Raw genomic sequence first — 22,953 nt, forward strand, 5'->3', positions numbered from 1 at the left:
ACAGATGGGAGCATATAGAGCTCCACAGTTGTGGAACGGCTTGCCAGTCAGTGTTCGGGACTCAGACACAGTCTCAGTGTTTAAATCTAAACTGAAAACACATCCGTTTTCTCTGGACTCCTGTCCTGATACAGTGTCAATTATTAAGTCCACTTTATATACAGTCCCCCTGTTAAGCACAGACATTGTTAAATTCACCTTAGTTAGGCTGTCCTAGTTAGGGTACCGGGCCACTGTTGCACAAATATACCATTATAACCACATATTTCAGTACCAGTCGTACAATGCCACCGTCTGCCGCTGCTTGTTTGTTCTCTCCGGAATACTGAATCAAACGCACAGACTACTTGCAGACTCCAGTGAAGAGACCAGCAGATTAATCCTGGTTCCTGACAACTGCTAAACGATGAAACGAACTAGAGGGTCACCAAAGCCACCACCATCGTAACAACTAAAGATTTAGGGATTTTCAAATGGACCAGTAGTATCATAATGGACATGTAATGTACACCATGACACTGGACTACACTTTGGACTTCTCCACTTCTACAACTGCAGGACTTTTTCTCTTATTGGACAAATCATCACAAACCCTGCACTGACACCATTTGCAGGCTCATTCTACCCTGGAAGGGCATCCCTCTCTGTATCAATCCTTCCTAAGGTTTCTTCCTTTCTTTTTTCTCTCTCTTTTCTCTTTTTTGTGTAGAGTTTTTCCTTGCGTGCAGAAGGGTCAAGCGTGGGGGTGTCAACTGTAGGGCCTGTCAAAGCCCAGACATACTGTATGTGATTTTGGGCTATATAAGAAAAAAATTTGTTGTTGTTGTTGGAAGATGCACAGATACACACTTTACACACAGCTGTGTGTGTGGAAACACAGGACACAGGGAACACCTTTGGATACGCGTTGGACAACAGCTCTGTGTTGGAGGAGTGATTTCTTTGCCTGATCTGGGTGTTGCGCTGTTATGTAGAGAGGGCCGCAGCCTTCAGGACATTAGAGCTGTTCATGTTGTGGCTGTGCCTTGGATGGGCGAGAATATCACACCTGCAGGCTGCCGTGTCCAATCCAGCTACATGCGCTGTCCACCTGCGGAATGTGTATCACCCACCTTTCCGAGAGCGAGGAAGAAGTGTGCTTATTTAGCCTGAAGCAGTGATGCAGAGTTGCCGTCAGGACTGGGGTATTGGGAGAGGAACTGCTTCTGAGGAACGACGCAAAAGGGCGTGTTCACATATTGAGATGCCTCATTCATCCTATCAGAGAGCTGGTGTTATGGTCGTAACCTTAAGTTCGGCCCAGAGTTTTACATATGTTGTATATGCGGTCATCATCACCTGACAAACATGGCCAAGATTTGCAAATCAAATTAACATTTTATCAAAAACACTTTAATACACTTATTTTCAACATGCGAAAAACAAATCAATGAGCAACCAATTTACAAGCAGCGAATCATACGGAAAGGGTAGGTACTATAGACCGGACATTTGTGTTTGTTGACTGATAATTTACCACGCAAGCTCGACCCGACTGAAACGTTAGAAATTAAATTCCAGCTCCACTCTGCACACCCGACTCCAGGCCAGGAAGGGTTAACAAACTGAAGTGAGACTCAACCACTCTCAGTTTAGTACATTGGAGAATGACAAAATATATTGTTTCAGTCCATGAACTCATAATGTAAATCGCATAATTTTGCATTATTGTCTAATTTTGATTTACAAATAATGTAGGAACATACCCCTCCTCACTAGACTATTCCTGAGATATTTTTAGTAAAAGGAGAACTTCCACTCTCAGAACACGCCCACCACCGAGTACAGAATTTAGCGGTTCTGCTAATTCCAATCGCATACACAAAAAATTCGCCAAATTATTTCAGTAAATCAATTTCTATGAGATTTCACTTCAGGGGGCAAACGAAAGCATAGACTGGATGACAAATTAATCTATATATTTTTGTTTCCAAATGCATTCAAATTTATCCATGTCATTTATTCATTTCAACAGATTGTAAATAGTTAGCAGAGATGATTTTTTTTTAGCATTTTGCTTTTACACAAGTTTTTGTAAAGATTAAATTAAGCCAATAGCAATCCATGGAAAGGAGATCTCCTAACAGGTCCAACGTACTAGGACCTGGTCCCCATCCTCTATGGAGAAAAAATCCAATGGTTTCAGGTCATTGTTGATCACAATCTCTTTGCCCTCCATCTGTTGGAAAGATAAACAGAAAATAAAGACAAAGACACTGTCAAGCTCAAAGCCCTGACTTGTCTTTCATGGGGAAAACGTGTTGGTTGTGAGTATTTCCTGTATGTTCTGTTTTGTTTTAGTGTTACAGGTGGTCTGCTAATTCCTGTGTAGTACACTGGCTACAGCATTATAGTTCATGTTGAGCGGGTTGAGGCTGGTGGTTATCTGGTACGTGTGCTTAAGTGGTTTGTACGTTACAAGTGGTGAGAGTACTAAAGCAGTAGTCTGTGCAAGTGTAAATCAGCAGCACCTTTGAACTGACGTATGAAAGTCTCAGCTCAGAGGCCGGAAGCTTCAACAGTCTGTACAGAAGACCCTTCACTTTCTGCACAATCATAGACCCTGAGAAAAAATGTATAATTTAATATTCAAATATAAAAAATGATTCATTTTTCAAAATTGTATGTATAAATGTCTAGGGCAGGGCGATAGGGCAAACAAATTGATCATGATATACTATATTTTTTTTATATCGATAAAAATAAATAAACACACAAAATACACTTCTGTCATTTTTATCATGCTTGTGAAAGATGCCCAAAGCTGATCACTGAGGTAGAGCTGAATTTTATTGTGATCATCGAACCTATAACCACCCAGCCCTATGTATTTTGGTAGTGCCAACCAAAGAGTTACCTGGAAGTTTCTTTTCTACGGGTTGCCTGTCCTCCTCATCTGGGCAAACAAATGTTAGGGCTGGAAAGATCAAAATGTATTTTCAGTCACATTTTAAAATAAATAACCAAAGTAATGCATCTGGAAGGAGGTAAATACTTACTCAAAAGCTGATTTTTGAGAGCGAATGGTTTTTGCTTCTTCAGCTCTCCATCTTCAGGTGCTCCATATTCTTGAGTGCCAGAAAGACAGAATTGCATTGTGCTCAGCAACAGTTCCAGTGCGTTCATGTTCTGAAGTTAATTTTCTAATTTTTACAGAACCTCAAACTATATGTGCAAAATATGCAAGATCCAATAGTATGAGAAATTCATGAAGCAGTATCTAGATTCTGTTATGCAATGACAAATGACAAATTTGATGGTAGCATCATGGTATATTGGCAGGATAAAGTTTTTTTTTTTTTAAACTAAAGCAGAATTAGTCTTGTGTAGAAATCAGAGGTTTGAACGTCACAACAACTCATAACCTAAATCAAAGGTTGTAATTCTTACAAAAGTTGTGATGTCAAGATCAATAATGCTAATGATAGTAGGGTGATACAGGATAGATAAACAGGATGCATTTTTCTCCCATACCCTCAACAATAAAACAGAGCTTCTCATCATCTTAATGAATTTTGTTTGTGGGCTTGATCATAAGCAGCACTCACTCTGTATTAGAGTCTCATAGCGTGGGTGTTGTGTGGTAAACTCCGCACTGGGATGGCTCTTCTCCAGGTCCCGTTGCCCTCCATTTTCTAACCACTCTGCTGCAAACATCTTGCAGTAGTCAAGCTCCGCACCTCTCCGTTCTTCTGGTTGAATCTGGGTGAAGTTTCAAAGGGGCAGTGTTCTAATGCAATCATGCACAAAGCAAGTACAATGGAATAATGGGGCTTTCCGAAACTTTTTTTGCGGTTCCTTTTAAATTTTTGTAGTACGTTTACCAAAATCTCAAATAAACTTTTTTTTCACGTTGTCATTAAGGGGGTCATCCGCTGTAAAGGTGTGAAGATTCACTGGTCTCACAGTTTGATACAATTATTAATGCCTTGATTATCGATGCATTCTATAAATTTTACATTTTCTACATTACTTCATATAATGTTTTCAAATACAAGAGTTAAGGTCTCCTTCCCCCGTGTGGACACTTTGATTTGCTTCAATGAGCAGAAAAACTGTCGGCATTCAGTCTGAACTCATGTGATGCCACGAATGTCACAAAAAATGCCTGGTTCAGACATCAGCGGCATCAGGTGAGTGCGGACTGAATGCCGACAGTTTTTCTGTGACACTTTTTCCGCTTATTTGAACAAATCTAAAGCCATTTTCAGAACGAACACTGCATGCGCTGCGCTCACCGCAAGGCTTGAAAAATAAGCGTGGTTTACTAAATTCCCGCAAGACGCTAAAGCTGTGTTGTAGAACTCTGGACACTCAGAGATAGGATGGTAGAAGCCTAGTGGGTAATTCACTCACCTATGAACCAGAAGACCCAGGTTCAAATCCCACTTACTACCATTGTGTCCCTGAACAAGACACTTAACCCTAAATTTGCTTCAGGGGGGACTGTCCCCTGTAACTACTGATTTTAAGTCGCTCTGGATAAGGGCGTCTGATAAATGCCGTAAATGCAAATGTAAGATAAGACTGATGTGTGTGTTTTTCCAAGTTGAACTGTGTTAATTTGACAAGGCCGGCGAGTGGCACGCAGTGGTGCTGTACTCTGATCAGGCAGCCACTATGGGACTATTTTTTGATGAAAATGTTTTGCCGCAGCCTGAAAATCACCAAGCGTCATTATGACAGTAAATTATTTTCTGCACTGTATCGATGCAGGATTGTCCACGTCTGCATTGTGATGCATCGATTGTACAACTAATTTTAACACCCCTGATGGGCTGTGAATACTTTCCGGATGCACTGTAAATACTGCTCATTTAACACACTCAGCAATACTATTCTTTCACACTATGATGCAGGTATATATAATGTCAATCCTAGACTTTCTGCTTCACACACGTACACACACACCTCCCCCACCACCCACCTCACAGGAGCACAGGAACTTCAGCTGAGCCACGCGTGCGATGAGAAACTGTATGGCAGTGGCCGGGTTGTTTCCCCATTCCATCACAGGGTTCCTCTGACAGGATAACCGGACCAGAGACTTGAGTTTATCCAGCTCATTTATTACCCACCACTTTAAACAGGAAGAGATAAGGAAACACATTTATTTTTGGGGGTCTAAATAAGTATCGACAGAAAGCTTTACAAAAGGCTACATTTCACCTCTGAAACCTTGTTGTCAGCAATGGAAAGATTTCGCAGTGATGGGAACATGGCTGTCTTAGAGCCTGAAAAATATTAATATTACCACCATAATAATAGTAATAATAATACAGTACTGCATTAGTATTCATAATAAATCCTAGCAAATAACAGAATGCCCCACATATTATGTTAATCCTATAATACAGTATAAGTTGCCAATGCAACTCAGCTGTTGGGGCAGTGGTGGCCTAGGGGTAAGGAAGCAGACCCATAATCGGAAGGTTGCCAGTTCGAATACCAAACCACCAAGTTGCCACTGAGCAATGCACCGTCCCCACACACTGCTATTTGGTCGCCTTTCATGGCTGCCCGCTGCTCACTAAGGATGACGGTTAAATGCAGAGACCACAATTCACTGTGCTGTGGTATCTCACATATAACAATTAATCACTTTCACTTCATATAGTGTGTAAAAGTTTACCTGGTGGAACATCACTAAACTGAATTGTGGACAGCCCGGTACTGGCAAGGTTCAATTCCTCCAATCTAACATTTCAGACAAAAAAAAAAAAAAAGTAAAAAAAAAACAAGAACAACGTAAAACAAATAAATAAATAAATAAATAAAAGTATGAATGCTACATTAGAGAGTTTTGAATTGCCTCGAAAGCTCTGCAATCTGTACCAAACTTTCTGAATCAAGTGGGTTGTTTGACAGGTGAAGGATGGTTAAAGACTGGAGGACATTGTCTGGCCTACAAAAAAAAAGAGAGAAAAAATCAAGTAATGCAGAGGCTTCAACGTATGTGTGTGTTGGAAACAACTGATCGTACCTGTGCAAATCAGAGATGTTGTTGCTATCTAGATAGAGTTCCTCCAGATGTGGCCACATGGGGGCGCACTGCAGCACCTGTACAACATGCACACTGACGATCACTTGTCGACCATCACTGCAGTGAACAGGCTACAGTCATAAAATAGGGTACTTGTCCTTTTTCCAGTGTAGATTTACATGGAATCAACTGGTTGCAATTTTTTTTTAACTGTAATCTCATACATATATTCTTGTGAACATACCTGAGGCCAAGTAAGTGCACAACTCTTGAGAGATAAAATGCAGAGATTGGTGAAGGCATGGGTCAGAGACAAGGGTTCAGGGGGCGGAGACAACCTGTTATAACTGAAGTCAGAACAAATGGAATTCAGAAGAATTTTTGGACGATTGGGTGACTGCATGGCTAGCTGGACAGATGGATGAACTCACCAAAGCAGTAAATGTTTTAGCTCCTCCAGTTGTTCTGTAATGGCTGCCACTGTGACCCAAGAGCTTAGCAAATTTCCAGTAAGATCAAGATGTATAACATCTGAAAGCAACTGTGGTTAAAGATCCATTCATCTTTTAAAATAAATTAATGACATGGTGATAAATAATTTAAAACTACATGAGCATTATGTGTGTAAATACAAACCCCACCCAATCTGCTCCCAAGGCAACAGCCCTCACTACAACTTTGATGAATTTGCCATCGTTCCGTAAACCAAAAGACGGTCCCTGGAGACAAAATTTTTTTATATATATATATTAATTGGTTGCGCTGCTGCCTCACTATATGGTCTGGATCTGACACACTGCACCTAATAGCAAAGGATACGAGGAGTAGCCTTCTGGATTTCATGGTCAGCCCCTGCCCCACAAACTTCACAATGTTCTAGAGAGACCACTGTGAGCTTCTCTGCCCTGTTTAAATCCACATATATTGATGAGGAGAAACATTGCACACGAAAAAAGTTATCTATTGCACATTGATAAACAGCTCGCAACAGCATTATGATTATTAAAGTGGACAAAGATTCACTGGACTAAGATACAAACGTTTCTCCCACCTCTGTTTTTGTAACACTTTTCCAACACCCTTCCACTCAATCGTCTTCCTAGAAATTGTAATCTCCTCATTCATGACCTCCTCCAGGTCACCTTGGTAGCGCTTCATCACTGCTGTCAGGTAGTCCACACCAAAGCTGACCTTCTGAGGCCTCACGAAGGAACCGCTTGTGGGGTGCCTGGCGGTGACGCACATGAAACGACTGCCTAACTTGGCAGCCCTGCGTGTCCGGGCACTCCGCTTTTTATATGATGTCGACATACCTGCAGGTGAAGTACTGCACCCCTCCATGACTGCCATCATGTTTGCCTCTTCCTGGCTCGTCCCACTCCACACCGAGCCACGGACCTGCATTTATCGTTCATGAATATGGGAGGACAAATGTGATCTTTAGAAAATAGTTGGGAAAAAAAAAAAAATCAAACTTGCGCTTTCACGAGAGTCACATCGCTGACCTTGCGTAGGCGGAACCTCCCCAACGTAGCGCACTGTGGCTCGTTCTCCATCACACTGTACTCGTCTACCCACAGCGTCTGCAGGGACCCCCTCAGCCATGGCAGTTTCTTGGAGTTGCATGTGTGTGTCCTTGTGAATCAGGACTTGAACACTGTGGGTAGGGCAGCTTCAGTTGGGGCTATGGGCCACAATACAGTTGCTGCAGTTAATTTAGAATTGCCACACAGCTATATTATCCCATCAAGTAAAACAACAATGCTCTCTAGATGCTAATAGTGGTAACAACAGTTTGTGTTATAAACTGTAAGGAAGCTTGGCATAGTCATAAGACGCAGGCAAACACAGGACAGATTTCAGTGTCTAAAATGTATCCAAGGCAAAAAATTTATTTATTTTTCATCTGTTGTTCTCCAAGGTTGTGAGTTGGAATCTCGGCCCTGAACTATTTGGTGTTTGCATGTCCTCCCTGTGTTGGCGCGGCTTTCCTCCAGGTTCCACAAAGGCATGTATACTAGATGGATCACCATAAAACCACTCCAGATGATCCAAAATATGGCAGCCCGTCTCATCTTCAATCAGCCAAAATACGCCCATGTTACACCTCTTCTCACCTCTCTCCACTGGCTCCCGGTAGCTGCTCGCATTGAGTTCAAATCCTTGATGCTCGCCTACAGGGTTGTAAATGGAACTGCACCCTCCTATATCTCCTTTGTTTGTCCCTGGCTGGTGGAACAACCTGCTCTCCTCCATTCGACTAGCCGAGACTACCACCACCTTTAAGAAGCAGTTGAAAACCCGCTTATTCAAAAAGTATTTCAGACAAATCTAACACTTACACATGCGTACACACTGCACAAAATAATACTATATATATATTGCTGCCGTCTTCCTCCTGTAAGTCGCTTTGGATAAAAGTGTCTGCAAAGTAAAGTTAAGTAAAGATGGATTGACTGTAGTGTGAGTGTGTGAGCGAATGGTGTATGTGTGCCTTGAGGTGGGCTGGCACCCCATCCTCAGCGAGTCTCTGCCATGCACCCACTGTCCTGGGATGGGCTCTGGCAGCCATGGCATCGAGTGACAGGACATGTACTTAAATGTAGAAGTGACTCTCCGTTGTGTCCGGTCTTGTCACTGTCATCTCTCTCCTGGTTGTTTATCCTGTGTTGAAGTTTGGGTTTTTGTTGAATGCCTATGCCTGCCCTTGTGCCAGCCTACAAGGAAACTGACCCGTAATCAGAAGGTTGCCGGTTCGAATCCCGAGCCACCAAGGTGCCACTGAGGTGTCACTGAGCAAAGCACCGTCCCCACACACCTCTCCCCAGGTGCCTGTCATGGCTGCCCACTGCTAACCAAGGGTGATTGTTAAAAGCAGAGGACACATTTTGTTGTGGGCCGTGTGCTGTGCCACAGTGTTTCACAATGATAAACTTCTTTTTCACCAGCTAGACCACCACTGCCCCAAGAAAGGAGTCTGTTTCTGCCCGGCATCGAACCGAGGACACTACAGAAACAAGAGTGTGACTTTCTGAGCGGTCACCTACCAGCTCTACTGTCTGATCATCCACCTCACCATCTCTTGACAACCACAGGGCCCAATTCGGAGCAAAATGTATTTAGCCTAAAACCGCACTGAGCTTTCTGAAGTAAATTGGGAGAAAACATTGCTACGTTTGGGTCCTCGTGTTGAAGAAACAATATTACTATCAATACGATCATTTACTTCTGTTTTTGCCATGAAATGATGCAGTTGTTGAGTTCATTTGAGAAAAGTGCATATGCTATTTTAGGCACAACTACAAAAAAACTAGAAAGCAAGGCGCCGTAGGACTTATACAGACTGCACAAACTGTACGTGATTGTAAGACCTTACAAGGGGACAAATAAAATGAGTGCCTGGGTCTTCAAGAGAATGAGCAACATAACAGTACAGACATAGCAACTTAGCGCAATAACGCAAAAGAAGTAGAAGAAAATGCTTCCCGTGCTACATAAACTGCCTACGAACATCAACTCACCCAGCGTGTTGTTCGGCCAGACGCGTTTTTAACGTTTTTGGCGCATCACCTTCCACTCAGTCCACGCCCACCACCGGAAACCGGAAGTGGCGCTGCGAGCGACACTGTAAACGTACACTCGGCTTACAGACGTGCTTTTAAACAGAACTGCACCGGGTGCTTTATTAATTACACAGGCCGTCGCAGTGTATAGTTCACGTGGGATCGTTTTACGTCGTTCTGAGGCGTCGGTACGCTTCGCCCGCAGTGGCGGTTTGCAGGAACGGCGCCATTTAACACTTGTTCCCTGGGGGAATCATTACATCGCCGGACCACCGGGACAACGTGTGTTTACGAGTGTTTAACTGAACACGTTGGAATGAGCGTCGTGTGACAGACCGTCCTCTGGGGCTTTAGAAGAGAAACGTCGATATCGACACAATGAAAACGAAAACCGCCAAACAGGAGAGGTAGTTAGTTTGTTTTTTCTTATTGTTCTTCCTTTGCACGACTATAGCGCGTCGGTGTTTGGTTAGTTGTGTTAATCGGACCCGGCCGCTTCTTCCAACAGTAACGCGGCGGAGTACGTAGTGGGCCAGGTGTCGGGCAGCTTGTTCCCCCAGAAGTCCTCCCGCGGCTCGGGATGCTTGTCGGCGTTATTTCCCACCGCTCCTTCACCCGGCGCCCTGCTCTACGTTCCAGCACCAAAGGTCCGTCCTGCCTGCTTCTTACACGTGTGGCTGTAAAGAGCACATACACTGGAACTTTGTCTACAGATGTTTTATTCTGAGTTGTTTTGCACTTAGCTTGAGCCGAAACCCACAGCATCCAAGGATGAAGCTGCTCGAGGAAAATGTAGTAAAAACCTCTCCGAACAAAAGAAAGACCAGAAGCTGAAATCTGCTGCACAATTAAAGCTTGAGGGCAGGTCAGTGACTTCTGAAGAACACATATATTTTTCAAAATGAGTTATACTCCATTTTAGATGTTGATTTTTTTTATGTATTACATTAATGTAGCAAAGTATTTGAATACATGCAGTTTATTTGACCCATACAATCTCAGCCTTTCATGTCCCCTATTATGAAAATTTCACTGTGAGATTATTTAACATTTAATATGAGTTTCCCTAGCCTGTCTATAGTCCTGCAGTGGCTAGAAATGGTGGTATGTATAAAGCATTCAGAGAGCAGAAAGGCGGTCTGATCCACAAACGCCCACTCACCTTCTATAGGCTGCTCTTCTCCTCATTAATCTCACAGTGAAATTTTCATAATAGGGGACATGAAAGGCTGAGATTGTATGGGTCAAATAAACTGCATGTATTCAAAAGGTTCATTAGCATTTAAAGCAACACACACTGAAACTGCAAGTCCTGGGGAAATCTCATTGTGTGACTGGTTAAAAATGGCTGTAATTCTGCACCAAGGCTGAATTTTGGAGAGAGATTTCAGATACAGTATTAGGATACCGCTAAGACCGATATAAAAGCAAAAAAAAAAAAAAAATCATAACAGGGGACCTTTAAACCTGCAGATGTAAGAACACTTAGAAACAGCATATTGCTTCTTGCAATTTTGAGTGTCCCTGCATTCGTACTCCAAAAACATTTAATATTCCCTGCTAATGTTGTGTGCAAATTCCACAGATAATTTAGCGACTTTCCACATTGTGGTGTTATGGCGTAGTCGTCCACATAACTGCACACTAATCTACAAAGGTCACACCTAATCACAGGTTCATGTTCAGTTCACAGAGCATGACCTTATAAAAATAAAAAAGCCTCGAATCAAGCTGTCTCTCTAATGCATGGACATTTGTAACTGGTAAGATGTTAACAAATACCCTGTATCTTCTAGAAAGGCATTTTTTTCCATGTGACTGTATTGACTGGCAGATTGGCCCTGATTACTGTGTTTTCGGTTCATGCAGTCACTGCATGGTTTACTACACACATGTAGGATTTTCCCATGAAACCTAAGTATGACATGCAAACCCTCATATACAATTATGCTCACATGCTCATACTTTCAAGTGAAAGTGAAGTGATTGTCACATGTGATACACAGCAGCACAGCACACGGTGCACACAGTGAAATTTGTCCTCTGCATTTAACCCATCACCCTGAGGGAAAACAAAGCAAATATGTGAGTTTTTCTCCTCCATGAACAGAGAGAGCAGCTTGCAAAATGCAGATGAAGATGACCAGGTGAAAAAGAACTCAAAGAAAAGAAAGGTATTACAGACTGAAGATGATTGCCCAGAAGATAATAAGGGGAGACATTCAAAAAGAGTGAGAACCTTTAAAGACATGGCAGAGGAAAGAGTTAAGATGAAGAGGACTGTTTTTGTCGGCAACTTGCCAGTCAGTTACACAAAAAAGGTATTTATCCAGTGCTTGATTTGCATTTTTTTACCTTCTTCCTCCTGAACCAGTAGAACACTAAGGCTTCTTTATTTCTTTGTTTTTTAAATTAGGCATTACAGATTCTCTTCAGGGATCAGGGCGACCTGATTGAGTCTATTCGATTTCGTTCAGTGGTACCGTTTTTTCTTTTTTCATTCTCTAAAGTTATTGTAGCATGTGTTTTATGGTGATATGACTTTCTTGAACTGTTCTCTTGCAGGTGAGGGAAGATCCAACTTTATCTCGAAAAGTAGCCACCATTCAGTAGGTTTTTGTTTATTATTGTTTACCCGTGTCAGTAAATTTTCGTCATTTCATTTTGGTTTATTTCATTTCTCCATTAGGCGTAAGGTTCATCCCAAAGCACAAAGTATAAATGCATATGTGGTTTTTAAGGAAGAGCAGGGGGCTGTGAATGCATTGAAGAAGTAGGTACCTGGGTTGCTGCATGAATTGTGCATTCGGTTGAAAGGGTGACATTTGCATGACGGTCCTATGGACTTCTACAGGAATGGGCTGGAGGTTCAGAAAAACTACCACATCCGCGTGGACAGAGTCTCCAAACACTCAATGGTGAGAGCCTCTCCTTGAATGTGGTTGGTTCTTTAATGAATGCTAGCTGATCAATGTTGAAGGAGGGCAACCCAAACAGCAAGAACTCTTTCTACTTCTTCTACCAGCATGATCACAAGAGGTCGATATTCATTGGGAATTTGTCGTACGGTACGTAATCTCCAGCGGCATAATAGATAGAATCTGACATTTGTCTTGGCGGTGTCCAGATTGATCAGTTTATCGCAATTCTGTGTGCCTTTGCAGAAATTGCAGACCTGCAGTTGAGGGAGCATTTCCAGGAGTGTGGTCCGGTGGAAGCAGTGAGGCTGGTGAGAGATCAGGAAAGCGGGATGGGTAAAGGATTTGGCTACATCCTGTTTGTGGTGAGCAGCACAGTCCAACAGAAACAGTTTATGAAATAACGTTTCAAGATGGTGTAACATATGATATTAGTGTTAGAAAAGCATGGAAGATTTTCATGTCTAATAAAAAGCAATTTGCTTGTTCCATGTATATATAGCTGTGCAGTTATTTGATGGATTTATATTCATCTGCTATTCTCCACCTGAAAACACTGCAACATCACAGTTAAAAGTGAAATACTCTCATGGTTCCATTGATCAAACTGCCTTTTCTTGTACAGAAGCCAGACAAGGTGTGAAGGTCAAGCACTATTTTTGCTGGTAGATTGCTGATATTAATAGAGCACAAATTTCATTTGGTATTTATTTAGACTTGGGTCTGCTTTATTCTTGTCATTTCGGCAGTTAGTTTAGGAGCAGCTTTAAAGTCTAATCAGGGGAAGGTAATGACTGACATCTCTATCGGGTACCAGTTCAGTCTGGCATGCCGTGCTGATGCCCAGTGCTTCTCTTAGTTTATGTCAGGTTAGGTCTTATGGCCTCTTTCTGCATATTTGATATCGCAGTAATTGCATGTTCCTTCTTTCAGAGTGCCGACGCTGTGCAGTTGGCTTTGAAACTGGACGGCTCCACTCTGCTTGGGCGGAAGATCAGAGTGAAGCGTTCAGTCAAGAAGCAGAAACAGAAGAGCGATTCAGGTGGAGAGAAAGGCCCACAGGGGAAAAATACAAAAGGGTTTGGAAAGCGAGCATCCGAAGGAAGATCTGCAGGGGGCCGGCAAAACAAAACTGCTGGGGGCAGACCTTTCCAGAAAAATCCAGGCAAGTTTGTGAAAATGACAGCTGGTTCCTTCAAAGGAGAAATGACTGACCCAACAGCGAAGAAAGGGCAAAAAAAGAAACTGCAACAAAAAAAGAAAATGGGCAAGAAAAAGAAACAGGCTGTGCACATTTAATAACACCAAGAGCCCGATTTCTCCAGTGCTCTGCAAGACAGGGCATGGTTCACTAGTGTTCACTAATATTACACCAGTTATGTCTGGATTTACCTAATTTTTTCCATACAAGCAAGAAAGGACTGATCGAGGGAGCTAATGCTCCACATGCAACCTGCCTTGTAAAAGTCAACTTATTGTACTTTTTAATTCAATTGTTTCTTTCCCTCCATTTAAAAAGTGTCAGCTTTGAGCTCATTAAACCTTTCTATTAACATCCTGAATTAATTGCATAGGAAGTTTTTGATGCCTTTTTGTTTTACAGATACAAACGTTTGGTGCTGAATGCAATTCCTTTACACTTTTAGGTCAGTGAATAGCACTAGCACCTACTACCATAGAGACCACACCAAAAGAAAACAGCTTCACATTTGTACCCTTTTTATTACTTTTTTTTTTTTTTTTTTTAAGGAAAACTTGAACCATCAACACACCAATATGACAAAAGTAACCTTAAAACAATAACTTAAACACTGGCAGATGTTTCAATTCTGTAACATCCATGGTAAAGAATGTAACTTAAAACAAATGTAAACATCTGTGAGCTTGTCCCCAATGGGAAGACATACGTTGCATAATACAGATTCTGTAACACAGCTTCATACATCTCTGCTTATGACATTTGAGAAAGTGACCCCACCCATTACTACGCTACTCACTTTAAATAAAGTTACTGGGAGCAGGGTCTGATAGTACCAAACAAAGACCTAAATTGTAGTGCCTCTCGCACTTTTTTTTTTTTCTTTTTCTCTTGGAAGATGAAATTTCCAGAAATCTCCACGTGCAAATGTTGAGTGATTTTACTGAAATGTACTGTGTTTGAGTGAATATCACATCATCCTTATTCTACATCATCATCGGGTGACATCTGAGCGCTGACGATACGCTGCAGGACAGAAGAAACAAACATTTTTGCAAAGGAAAGAAGCAGCTAAGAATTACACAGGTTGATGTTGCCATAGTAATCATTATATTACTAGGAGAGTAGGCTTCGATTGCCATTCCACACGTTTCTCGGCCACTGCATGGCTCACCTGGCTGATGGTCGGCAGCTTGGTGAGGAGCATCTGGAACACCGGTGGGGGCAGCGTCTGCTGCAGCACCTGCAGGAGCTGTTGGGGCTGGCCGCACACAGCGATGGCATTGGTCAGGTGATCCACAGCGTTGTCGTAGTCGCCTAGGTATCCAGGACAGGAGACAGGAAGGAAAGGTCGTTGATGGACTATGGTGTTTCCTGAGAGCATTGAAAGGCTCTTGCATATTTTTTTTTATCTGGGAAAACCTAAAATAAATCACGTTTAATGACAACACTGCCAAAAGTGAAATGATTGTCATTGTGAAGCACAAGACATGGTGCACACACCAAATGTGTCCTCCGCATTTAACCATCACATGCAGTGGGCAGCCATGTGGGAACAGTGATTTGCTCAGCGGCACCTTGACGGTTTGGGATTCGAACCGGCAACCTTTCGATCGCAGGTCCGCTTCCTTACCCGCCAGGCCGCCACCGCCGCAGACCTCGCAGGTCTGTCATGTGGTTACCCTGAGACAGCAACTCCTCTCCCAACTGGATCTCCTCAAGGAAGAACTTCTGCACTGCCTCAGCATCCTTCAGGTCCGGCAGCTGAGCGTGAGGAGAAAGAGAAGCAGAGACGATCAGAAGATCTGCAGGAGAACCTGCTGCTTTGGAGATATTTTCACCTGACTGTCTAGCACTAATACCCGGGGGGGTATTTACAACCACTAGTCGGTGAACGTTTCCCCACGATAATTCCACTCATACGCTCCTACACGCCAAGTTCAAGGCCATGAAGGTGGTAGTAGCACACATGCCTATGAACCAGAAGACCCAGGTTACTGGTCCCACTAAAATCCCACTTACTTCCCTGGTGTCCCTGAGCAAGACACTTAACCCTACGTGTCTCCAGGGGTGGACTGTCCCTGTACCTACTGACTGTAAGTCGCTCTGGATAAGGGCGTCTGATAAATGCTGTAAATGTAAATGTAAGGTCAGACGTTCAACGCTCAAATCTTCCAACAGGACGCTCACCCTTGAAAGCCCGGCCTTCTCCTGAGCAGCCTTCTGCCTTCTTCTCCCTAAAAACGAGTTTAAAAGAAGACACTGTTTAGAAGCCCACGGCAAGACGCGAATGGAATCATGTTGAGTTTGGCCCTCACGGTCGCGCAGCTTGCTCCTGAAGTCGGGGTCGCTCCGCCGCTTCCTGTCGAAGTACACGCAGTAGCCGACGAGGAGGGCGGCGCACAGGCCGGCGGCGATGGTGCTGCTCCTGCTGCCCATCATGGCTGTCACACACGGTGCATGACACTCACACGGACCGGGGACAGGGCTCCACTTCCACCTCCTTCCCCGACTTCTTCTCGGCCTTCAGACGCAATGGCGGAGGGGACCGCCTCAAAGCGCAATGCTTCCCCCTACAGGTCTTCCCTGGGCACGACTAGTCAGAAAAAAAGTGCCCGTGTTCTTTCCGCACAAATAAACCCACACTACTCTTACTATTTACTCCGGCAGGGTTGCTGGCTTTTACTTTGCTCCTAGTTTAGGTATTTGGCCGTATTTACAGCGTGGCCCGAAATACACCGAATGTGATGTATTTCCCCACAACGCGTGGAACGCGTCGCTGTTCGCAAGTCAGACGTCGGAACTGCTACTGCCACCTGGCACCGCTAGATGGCAGTAGCAGTTCACCGCCAAACGGCCTCGCACGTTCCGAACATCTCGGAGTGAAAGTCTGTACTCCAACTTGTTCAAACAAGAGGAGCCATTTTGCTCCTTCGCCGTTCGGTCCGCGCCGACCACAGTAGCAAACAAGGTCAAATGGAATAGTGGGCGTTTCCTGGTTTGTGGTTAAGACAAAGGAGGAGAGCGTTCAGCCGACGAAGCCGGCATGCTGCCGCCCTCACACTCTCCTGCAGCATGTATAAAAAAGAACTTTCTGAATCACAGCCCTACGCTTGCGGCACTGGCAAGTTCTGCAGAGCCGTCCGACGATGCTCTGAGATGGACGTTTCCATCACGCACAGCGCCCACCAATGGTTCACCAGACCATCTTCACAGAGCTGGAGGAAAGAAATGAGACTTGTGTGAAATATCCGCCCGGGTACGGCCTAGCACCACTCGCCACTGAGACCGATGACGTGGATGCAGGGAAGAGCGTGAGCAGATTAAAGGGCATGAGTAGATTTCCGACTGCCACCATTGAGGCCGACCAGCTCAGACACGCAGACGCACTTTTGGATTTGTGCCGGAAGGACCATTGTTGTGTGGAGTGGGTGGTCCTCGCTGGGCTTCTGTTTGGGTTTACTGTTCAAAGGCGTGGTTCATACATACGGGCTTGCACATGCATGCATTTGTTCATGCGTGCTTATACAAATTTGCACGCCCCTCTGTCTGTGCGTGTAGATAATCTCATCTGTGCCGCGCTTGTCTCTCATTTGGCTTAGTGGCTCACAGCTGGCCTGGCCAGAGCTGCATCTGCAACACAACCCCCGCCACCAAGGCCCCACCCAACCTCCGCCCTCTCGCTAGCCTCCCAGCAATCGCAGACACTTCTAAGCCCCCCCACCACAGAGCTTTGCCTCGGCGCCGCCCAGTTCCTGGAAGCTGCTCTCAACCCTGCGCGGCATTCCCGGAGCTGCGCACCCCTAACAACTGAGCTCCGTCGCGTTATAACCTACCTCACTTCCTACTGTACTCGACCCCATCGTCTACGGTGCCGCGCTATTCTGCACTCGATGCTGCACTTCACGTCACGCACATTAGTACACTCAGCATGGCCTCATATGTCCTACCTTTAATGTTGTGGCTTATTGTTTTGTGTGTGTGTGTGTGTGTGTGTGTGTGTGTGTCACGAGCGAGTTTAAGAGAGCTCAGAGAATGCTGCTCTGCTCAAATTTCCCATGAAATGCAGGTCGTGTGTACGATACTTTCAGCTTGTCCTTCAGCGAAAGAGAAACAATCTGTACTCATCCTTGAAAAATGTGAACGTTTTTTTTTTTTTTTTTGTAAATCACGGTGTAGAGCCAAATGCAACAGCCGGAAATATAAAGCTTTTAATTAGATTCAATTACGATGACATTTTATTAATCGGCTTCATCGGCTCGAATGAATGACATTCCTGCATTGCCACTGCAAAGACTTGCAGGAGTTCCAGAATTTGTTGTCAGAAGCTGATATTGTCTTGATGTTGCGAAACCAGGAGACAAAGCGTGAGACGACGGGCGTGCCGACGCACTGATGAAACCCTGTGGGATTTGGGAATATTCCCTCTTCCCCCCACATCCGAGATAAACGCTTAGTGGGAGAGGAACAAGCTGCGGCAGAAGCGTTTTTGTGAGGAATTGCAGGGTGGGTGGGAGGAGGCGTCCTGAGGGCTTGATCTTGAGGAGGTGTGTATATGGTCTGCTGATAAATGGCCTGGCTTCCTCCCACTGAAGTTTATAAACAGAATGGGATAAATGGGCTTTAAATTGGTCATTTGAGGGCAAGGAAGGGTTTTTTTTTTTAGCTGAGATAACCATCAGTATCATATTTCTAACTAACGCGTCACACACTCTTGTCAAGCACTTGTGCATTCATGGAAACGGTTAGTGTAACGCTTGTCTGTTCCCCTCCTGCTGTTTTTTTTTTTCCTCGAATTTGCTTGTGTTTGACCCATGACTGCTTTGGTCACTTCATGGTCGCCCCTGGGCTCTCTCCAGTTTCCTTTACGGTTACGGAGCGCTTCCACGGCACTGGAAACACAGCTGAGCGGCGTAATGAGAATTGAAAGGCGCCTGAGGGATCATGCGACCGCTGTTCCTCGTGCCCAAGGCTGACTCAGCGTCGCAGTCTGACATGGAGACTCCTGCCGGTCGGTGTCTGGGGCACGTTAGCCTGGCCGGCTTCTGCTCTGTCATTCACACAGGGGACTCATCATTGCCTTGCCGTTGCCATGGTTTCGGGCCATCGAGGGTACCATGGCAACATGGCCACCGCTGCTTTTTCACTTTAGCCGATATCATCCGAATGAGAGCAAAATAACTAGTCTAAGAAACTATGAACATGGATTCATAGTAAATGAAAAAAGATTAACGTCAGCAGATGATGGGATCACACCGTGAGTTTATCTTATTTTATGCCCTTAGCAGCCAATGATGCAGAGGGATTCCTTGCAGCGTGAGGCGCATTGTCATGTATGAAGATGATTTTGTGACGGAAAGCACGGTTCTTCGTTTTTTGGAAGAAAGTGGTCGGTCAGAAACTTACAGAAACTGTAATTTTGCTTAATACACAGCCTTGTTGCGATCGTCCACCAACCATCCGCCACTCCGTCCATCTTGAACCGCCCATGCCTGAGTGTAGTGCAAGCTATTATGGCAAAGAGTAGTAGGGATGGCAGTGGCCTAGTGGGCAACACACCTGCCAATGAAGTCACATGTTCAAACCCCACCTACTATTATGGTGTCCCTGAGTAAGACACTTAACCCTGAGTGTCTCCCGGGGGACTGTCGCTTTGGATAAGGGCATATTTACTCAATAGCACCTCTACATCATGCCCAAGGGAGCCATTTCCCCTGTTCCAGAATGTCACTGATGTTTGTGTGATAATTTTTTTTGCTGTTTCAATATGCACAACGTGAAGGTTAATGGAAACACCATTACAGTGGAACAAAAAGGCATGGGCTGTGTTCCAAACAATGGTTTGCCTGCAGTGCAGATTTTGGAAGCTCCACCTCAGTGAATCTTGTGGCTTTTCACTTCCGCCTGGCATCATATCCAAATCTATTTTCCTAATGTCATGATCCTCAGTTGATCAAATGGGAGTGGCCCTCAGTGTGTTCACCAAATGCTTCTTAAAGAAAACTGCACTGCATCGGACCATAAGACTCTGCAGCGGATAGTGAGGACAGCTGAGAAGATCACCAGAGTCTCTCTTCCCTCCGTAACGGACATTTACAACACACACTGTATCCGGAAAGCCCCCGGCATTTTGTGAAGTTCTCTACACACCCCTCACATGCACTCTTCACCTTCTTACCATCTGGAAAAAGGGCCCTCACTGCCAGACTGTGCAACAGCTTCATTCCACAGGCCATCAGACACCTGAACACTCAGGGACTTTCCACTCTGAACCGAGACACACACACACACACTCTACTTCATATGTTGAGAAGATCTCTGTTACATTTCTATTACAGCAGCATTTGCACATTGTTACTCTGCAAATTAATGTCTGTCTTCATTGTTGTCTGCATGGTTTAACTGATGTTACTCTTGTTACTGTTGCGCTGCCTGTGTCCGATGTTTGCACTTGATGTAGCCGGTTTGTCTGTCGCAGGCGTGCAATTTATGTTTAAATGTTCCATGCAGCACCAGTTACCAGAGAAACGTTGTTTTGTTCCACTATGTACTGTCTAATGTATGCAGCTGAAATGACAATAAAGCCATCTTTGAACTTGAAAAAGCCTGATGCGTCATGGCTACTGCAGACGCTGAAGGCTCGGTCATGCTCCCTTTATCCACAGATACAGTATAAGGAAATATGTTTTTCCATCAATATTGCTCCCATTATTCTGTACAAAATGAAAGCAGGTTATGGACAGAAGGGTCTCTTGCTTTCCGTATCTGATTTTATCATTCCGTAGAAATGAACCTTGGGTAATCTTGGGTTTTGATGCCAATTTTTCATGATGGAGAAATCCAGAGCAGGTTTTAGTGCATGAGGTTTTCTGCGGGCGTGGAAAGGGGGTGAGTTTGGTTTAGTGAAGGCACCCCACCCTCTCCCGGCACAAACAGAGGCGTAATTATTTTTACCCAGTGCTGCAGCTGTTTTTTTTTTGTGAGTTTTGGCACCAGTTGTCCACCACACAAGCTTGCCAAGCAGACAGGAACTGAAAAAATCCACCGTCGGAATACAAAACACCGTGGGTTTTGGTCCCACGCCCGGGAACGTCCATCGGAGCCGAGATGGCAGGCAGAACCCTGTATTTTCCGCAAACTCTGGAACGCCCCGACCCCTTTCAAACAGCCAATGTCATCCAATGCGCGTTCAAGAAAGAGCGCGTAGTGGAACTTGGAACGAGCCTCTGGAGGGTGCCTCACAGATGGCCTACAGAAAAAATATATACATGTATTTACATGCTTTTCTTGTCGTAATGGACAAAAAGATCAATTTGATCTTCCTGATATTCTGGACTGCTGGATCAGCGATTTCGCGCAGAAGGCAACATTTCAGCCTCCGTAACTTTACTGTCTGGATGAGGTGAGGGAGTCTGGGCTCCCGTGTGGGAGTAGTGTGACTCTTCACCGGAGAACCTCATTGCTCCCTGGACTGGACTGCTGAACTGGTGTTGGGTGAAGGCAGTTTTTCACAGTTAGTAAACTATGCCTCTCTCTCTCTCTCTTACTCTCTACGCCACAGAGGTTACTCTGGGTCTCTCTCTCTCTCTCTCTGCGTCTTGGCAGATTTAAACCACTGCAGTTGTGCTGTGAGGGTGGAAAGGATGAGAGCAAGTGAGAGAGAAAGAGAGGTGGCTGCTCAGTGGCCTATTCAGGAAGGCAACACACACACACACACACACACACACACACTCTCACACAAAGTCACCCATATATCTCAGCTTTCAGTAGGGGTAGCTGCTGCTCCAGGAACGTTGTGCGAACACACACACAAGCACACACACTCTTAATGGAATTTAAGGAACAAAGAAGATGACTTTTAATGAGAGTAACTGCGTATGAGTCAGCAAGTAATAATAATTAGGGAAAGTTTTCCATTCTGCTTGAACCCTTCTGCATTCTTACCGTTCCGGTATGGAGACATCAGACACATCACACACTCATGCGCATATTGTTGCAGTGGTCTTGTGCGCGTGTGTTTCTGTGTATTTGCTCATGCTGCCCAGGTTCTCCGCTGTTCTCCGGGGGTCCTGCTTCTCCATTTCCCCCCAGCTGTCTCGGGTGCTGCTCTGCCAGGTGTGTTGGCAGTAGGGGTCGAGGGTCTGGCAGGGCACCCGTCCTGCTGCAGATGGCTGGACATGGCATCAGATGAAAAGTCACACATACTGATTACGCTCTTCAATGGCAGCCATTTTATTCAAGAGCTACACGACTTCATATTTTGGAGGGTGATTAAGGTCAGACCTAAAGTCAGATTCCTTTTAAATAATTACTATTATTTTTATCTGGCTGCAGTGGATTTTTTTTCCCCTGGATAATGGATTGATCCTTAATGCTTTTGAAGTCCCAGTCATAAATCATGCATAACTCCTGTATGAATCTGGAAAAATATGTATATGGGAGTGAAAATGCAGACCGTTTCCATGCAGGATGTTTCTCTGTAGAATTCGAAGGGGCCACTCGACCGTATGTGTTGTAGTTTATTCTTGAGACAAAGTGCTTTGGCCATGTGACTCGGAGGCCCCTCTTTCCTGTTTTTCCTTCTTCTGGGTGTGCCGAGGGGGAACTGGGCCTCCCGAAAGTCTTACACTCTTGCTTTTTGTCACTGTTCCTGTGGTGACTCAGTGGAGTCCAGAGGCCTCTTTTGTAGGGGAAGATCTGTTGGGTGGGTCCACTTAGGCTGGGGTGAAATGAGAGAAGAATTAGGAAGGCTGTCTGGAGCCGAGCTGCAGTGGAGAGAAGGGGCTCTGAAAACGGGGCCCAGGCTCTGCTACACTGAGGAAGCTGTTCCCAGATCTCCAGACTTGTTTTCACAGGGACAGGAATGTAAACAGAGCAGCGATGGAGCTGGCAGGGCCATGCAGTGTGACGTCGTTCAGGCCGAGGCTTAGGAAATATCTAAAAGTTTGATGGCGTCCAGAGACTGGTGTGGAAACCAGTCGTGAGTGTGAAATTTCAGCTTGCTGTTTACTTAAAAAATGCAGTTTTTCTCCCCAGTTGTTGTGCATGCAGTTCCACGTTCCGAAAACATGATTACTTATACCGTATATTATGGATACAGCAAAGCACGGACGTTTCAGTCCCCAGCTTTGAAGTGTTGAGAGGCACATTAATATTTTGTTTCAGGCCCCAGGGCCACATTTTCTGACGAAACCAAGCAATGAGAACATTTTCAGGTTGGTTGTGTTCACGCTGTCTTTCTTTTCCTCTCTC

At 44.6% G+C, this 22,953-nt stretch overlaps 3 protein-coding genes across 5 annotated transcripts; 1 reads left to right on the plus strand and 2 right to left on the minus strand.

The window, feature by feature from the left end:
* Nucleotides 1–1,365: 1,365 nt before the first annotated feature.
* Nucleotides 1,366–9,639, minus strand: tbce (tubulin folding cofactor E). Of its 3 annotated transcripts, none has more exons than XM_028973608.1 (17): nucleotides 9,544–9,639; nucleotides 7,528–7,706; nucleotides 7,336–7,420; nucleotides 7,074–7,250; nucleotides 6,842–6,927; nucleotides 6,454–6,553; nucleotides 6,267–6,369; nucleotides 6,023–6,099; nucleotides 5,852–5,944; nucleotides 5,672–5,736; nucleotides 5,209–5,273; nucleotides 4,967–5,119; nucleotides 3,588–3,741; nucleotides 3,039–3,107; nucleotides 2,897–2,956; nucleotides 2,511–2,602; nucleotides 1,366–2,218 (listed from the first exon to the last, which is right to left on the minus strand). In XM_028973608.1, exons 2-17 carry the CDS (start codon nucleotides 7,646–7,648, stop codon nucleotides 2,120–2,122), a joined length of 1,599 nt encoding a protein of 532 aa, XP_028829441.1. In that variant the 5' UTR covers nucleotides 7,649–7,706; nucleotides 9,544–9,639; the 3' UTR covers nucleotides 1,366–2,119. The 3 variants fall into 3 exon arrangements, with proteins under 3 accessions (XP_028829441.1, XP_028829442.1, XP_028829440.1); XM_028973609.1 differs by lacking the exon at nucleotides 9,544–9,639 and adding an exon at nucleotides 8,140–8,200; XM_028973607.1 differs by lacking the exon at nucleotides 9,544–9,639 and having other exon boundaries at nucleotides 7,074–7,420; nucleotides 7,528–7,702.
* rbm34 (RNA binding motif protein 34) lies at nucleotides 9,632–14,065 on the plus strand. Its single transcript, XM_028973610.1, has 11 exons — nucleotides 9,632–9,992; nucleotides 10,094–10,232; nucleotides 10,329–10,450; nucleotides 11,696–11,906; nucleotides 12,002–12,064; nucleotides 12,151–12,194; nucleotides 12,275–12,358; nucleotides 12,440–12,503; nucleotides 12,611–12,653; nucleotides 12,750–12,868; nucleotides 13,437–14,065. Exons 1-11 carry the CDS (start codon nucleotides 9,964–9,966, stop codon nucleotides 13,800–13,802), a joined length of 1,284 nt encoding a protein of 427 aa, XP_028829443.1. The 5' UTR covers nucleotides 9,632–9,963; the 3' UTR covers nucleotides 13,803–14,065.
* Nucleotides 14,066–14,205: 140 nt separating this feature from the next.
* On the minus strand, nucleotides 14,206–16,286 carry tomm20b (translocase of outer mitochondrial membrane 20b). Its single transcript, XM_028973611.1, has 5 exons — nucleotides 16,020–16,286; nucleotides 15,892–15,938; nucleotides 15,384–15,465; nucleotides 14,876–15,018; nucleotides 14,206–14,727 (listed from the first exon to the last, which is right to left on the minus strand). Exons 1-5 carry the CDS (start codon nucleotides 16,141–16,143, stop codon nucleotides 14,683–14,685), a joined length of 441 nt encoding a protein of 146 aa, XP_028829444.1. The 5' UTR covers nucleotides 16,144–16,286; the 3' UTR covers nucleotides 14,206–14,682.
* Nucleotides 16,287–22,953: the final 6,667 nt, after the last annotated feature.

The sequence above is a fragment of the Denticeps clupeoides genome, chromosome 3 (assembly GCF_900700375.1).
Source record: "Denticeps clupeoides chromosome 3, fDenClu1.1, whole genome shotgun sequence".
Taxonomy (NCBI): domain Eukaryota; kingdom Metazoa; phylum Chordata; class Actinopteri; order Clupeiformes; family Denticipitidae; genus Denticeps; species Denticeps clupeoides.

Bases quoted from the DNA above. Each gene is read 5' to 3' on its own strand.
- tomm20b (XM_028973611.1), bottom strand. From the start codon at position 16,143: ATGATGGGCAGCAGGAGCAGCACCATCGCCGCCGGCCTGTGCGCCGCC. The intron at 15,019-15,383 runs GTAACCACATGA...CTGGATACCTAG, and splicing joins AGAGGAGTTGCTGTCTCAGG to GCGACTACGACAACGCTGTG. The intron at 14,728-14,875 runs GTGAGCCATGCA...TCTGTCCTGCAG, and splicing joins AGCTGCCGACCATCAGCCAG to CGTATCGTCAGCGCTCAGAT.
- tbce (XM_028973607.1), bottom strand. From the start codon at position 7,578: ATGGAGAACGAGCCACAGTGCGCTACGTTGGGGAGGTTCCGCCTACGC. The intron at 3,108-3,587 runs GTGAGTGCTGCT...CTGGCACTCAAG, and splicing joins CTATGAGACTCTAATACAGA to AATATGGAGCACCTGAAGAT. The intron at 2,957-3,038 runs GTAAGTATTTAC...TGATCTTTCCAG, and splicing joins TCTCAAAAATCAGCTTTTGA to CCCTAACATTTGTTTGCCCA.
- rbm34 (XM_028973610.1), top strand. From the start codon at position 9,964: ATGAAAACGAAAACCGCCAAACAGGAGAG. The intron at 11,907-12,001 runs GTATTTATCCAG...TTTTTAAATTAG, and splicing joins CAGTCAGTTACACAAAAAAG to GCATTACAGATTCTCTTCAG. The intron at 12,654-12,749 runs GTACGTAATCTC...GTGCCTTTGCAG, and splicing joins CATTGGGAATTTGTCGTACG to AAATTGCAGACCTGCAGTTG.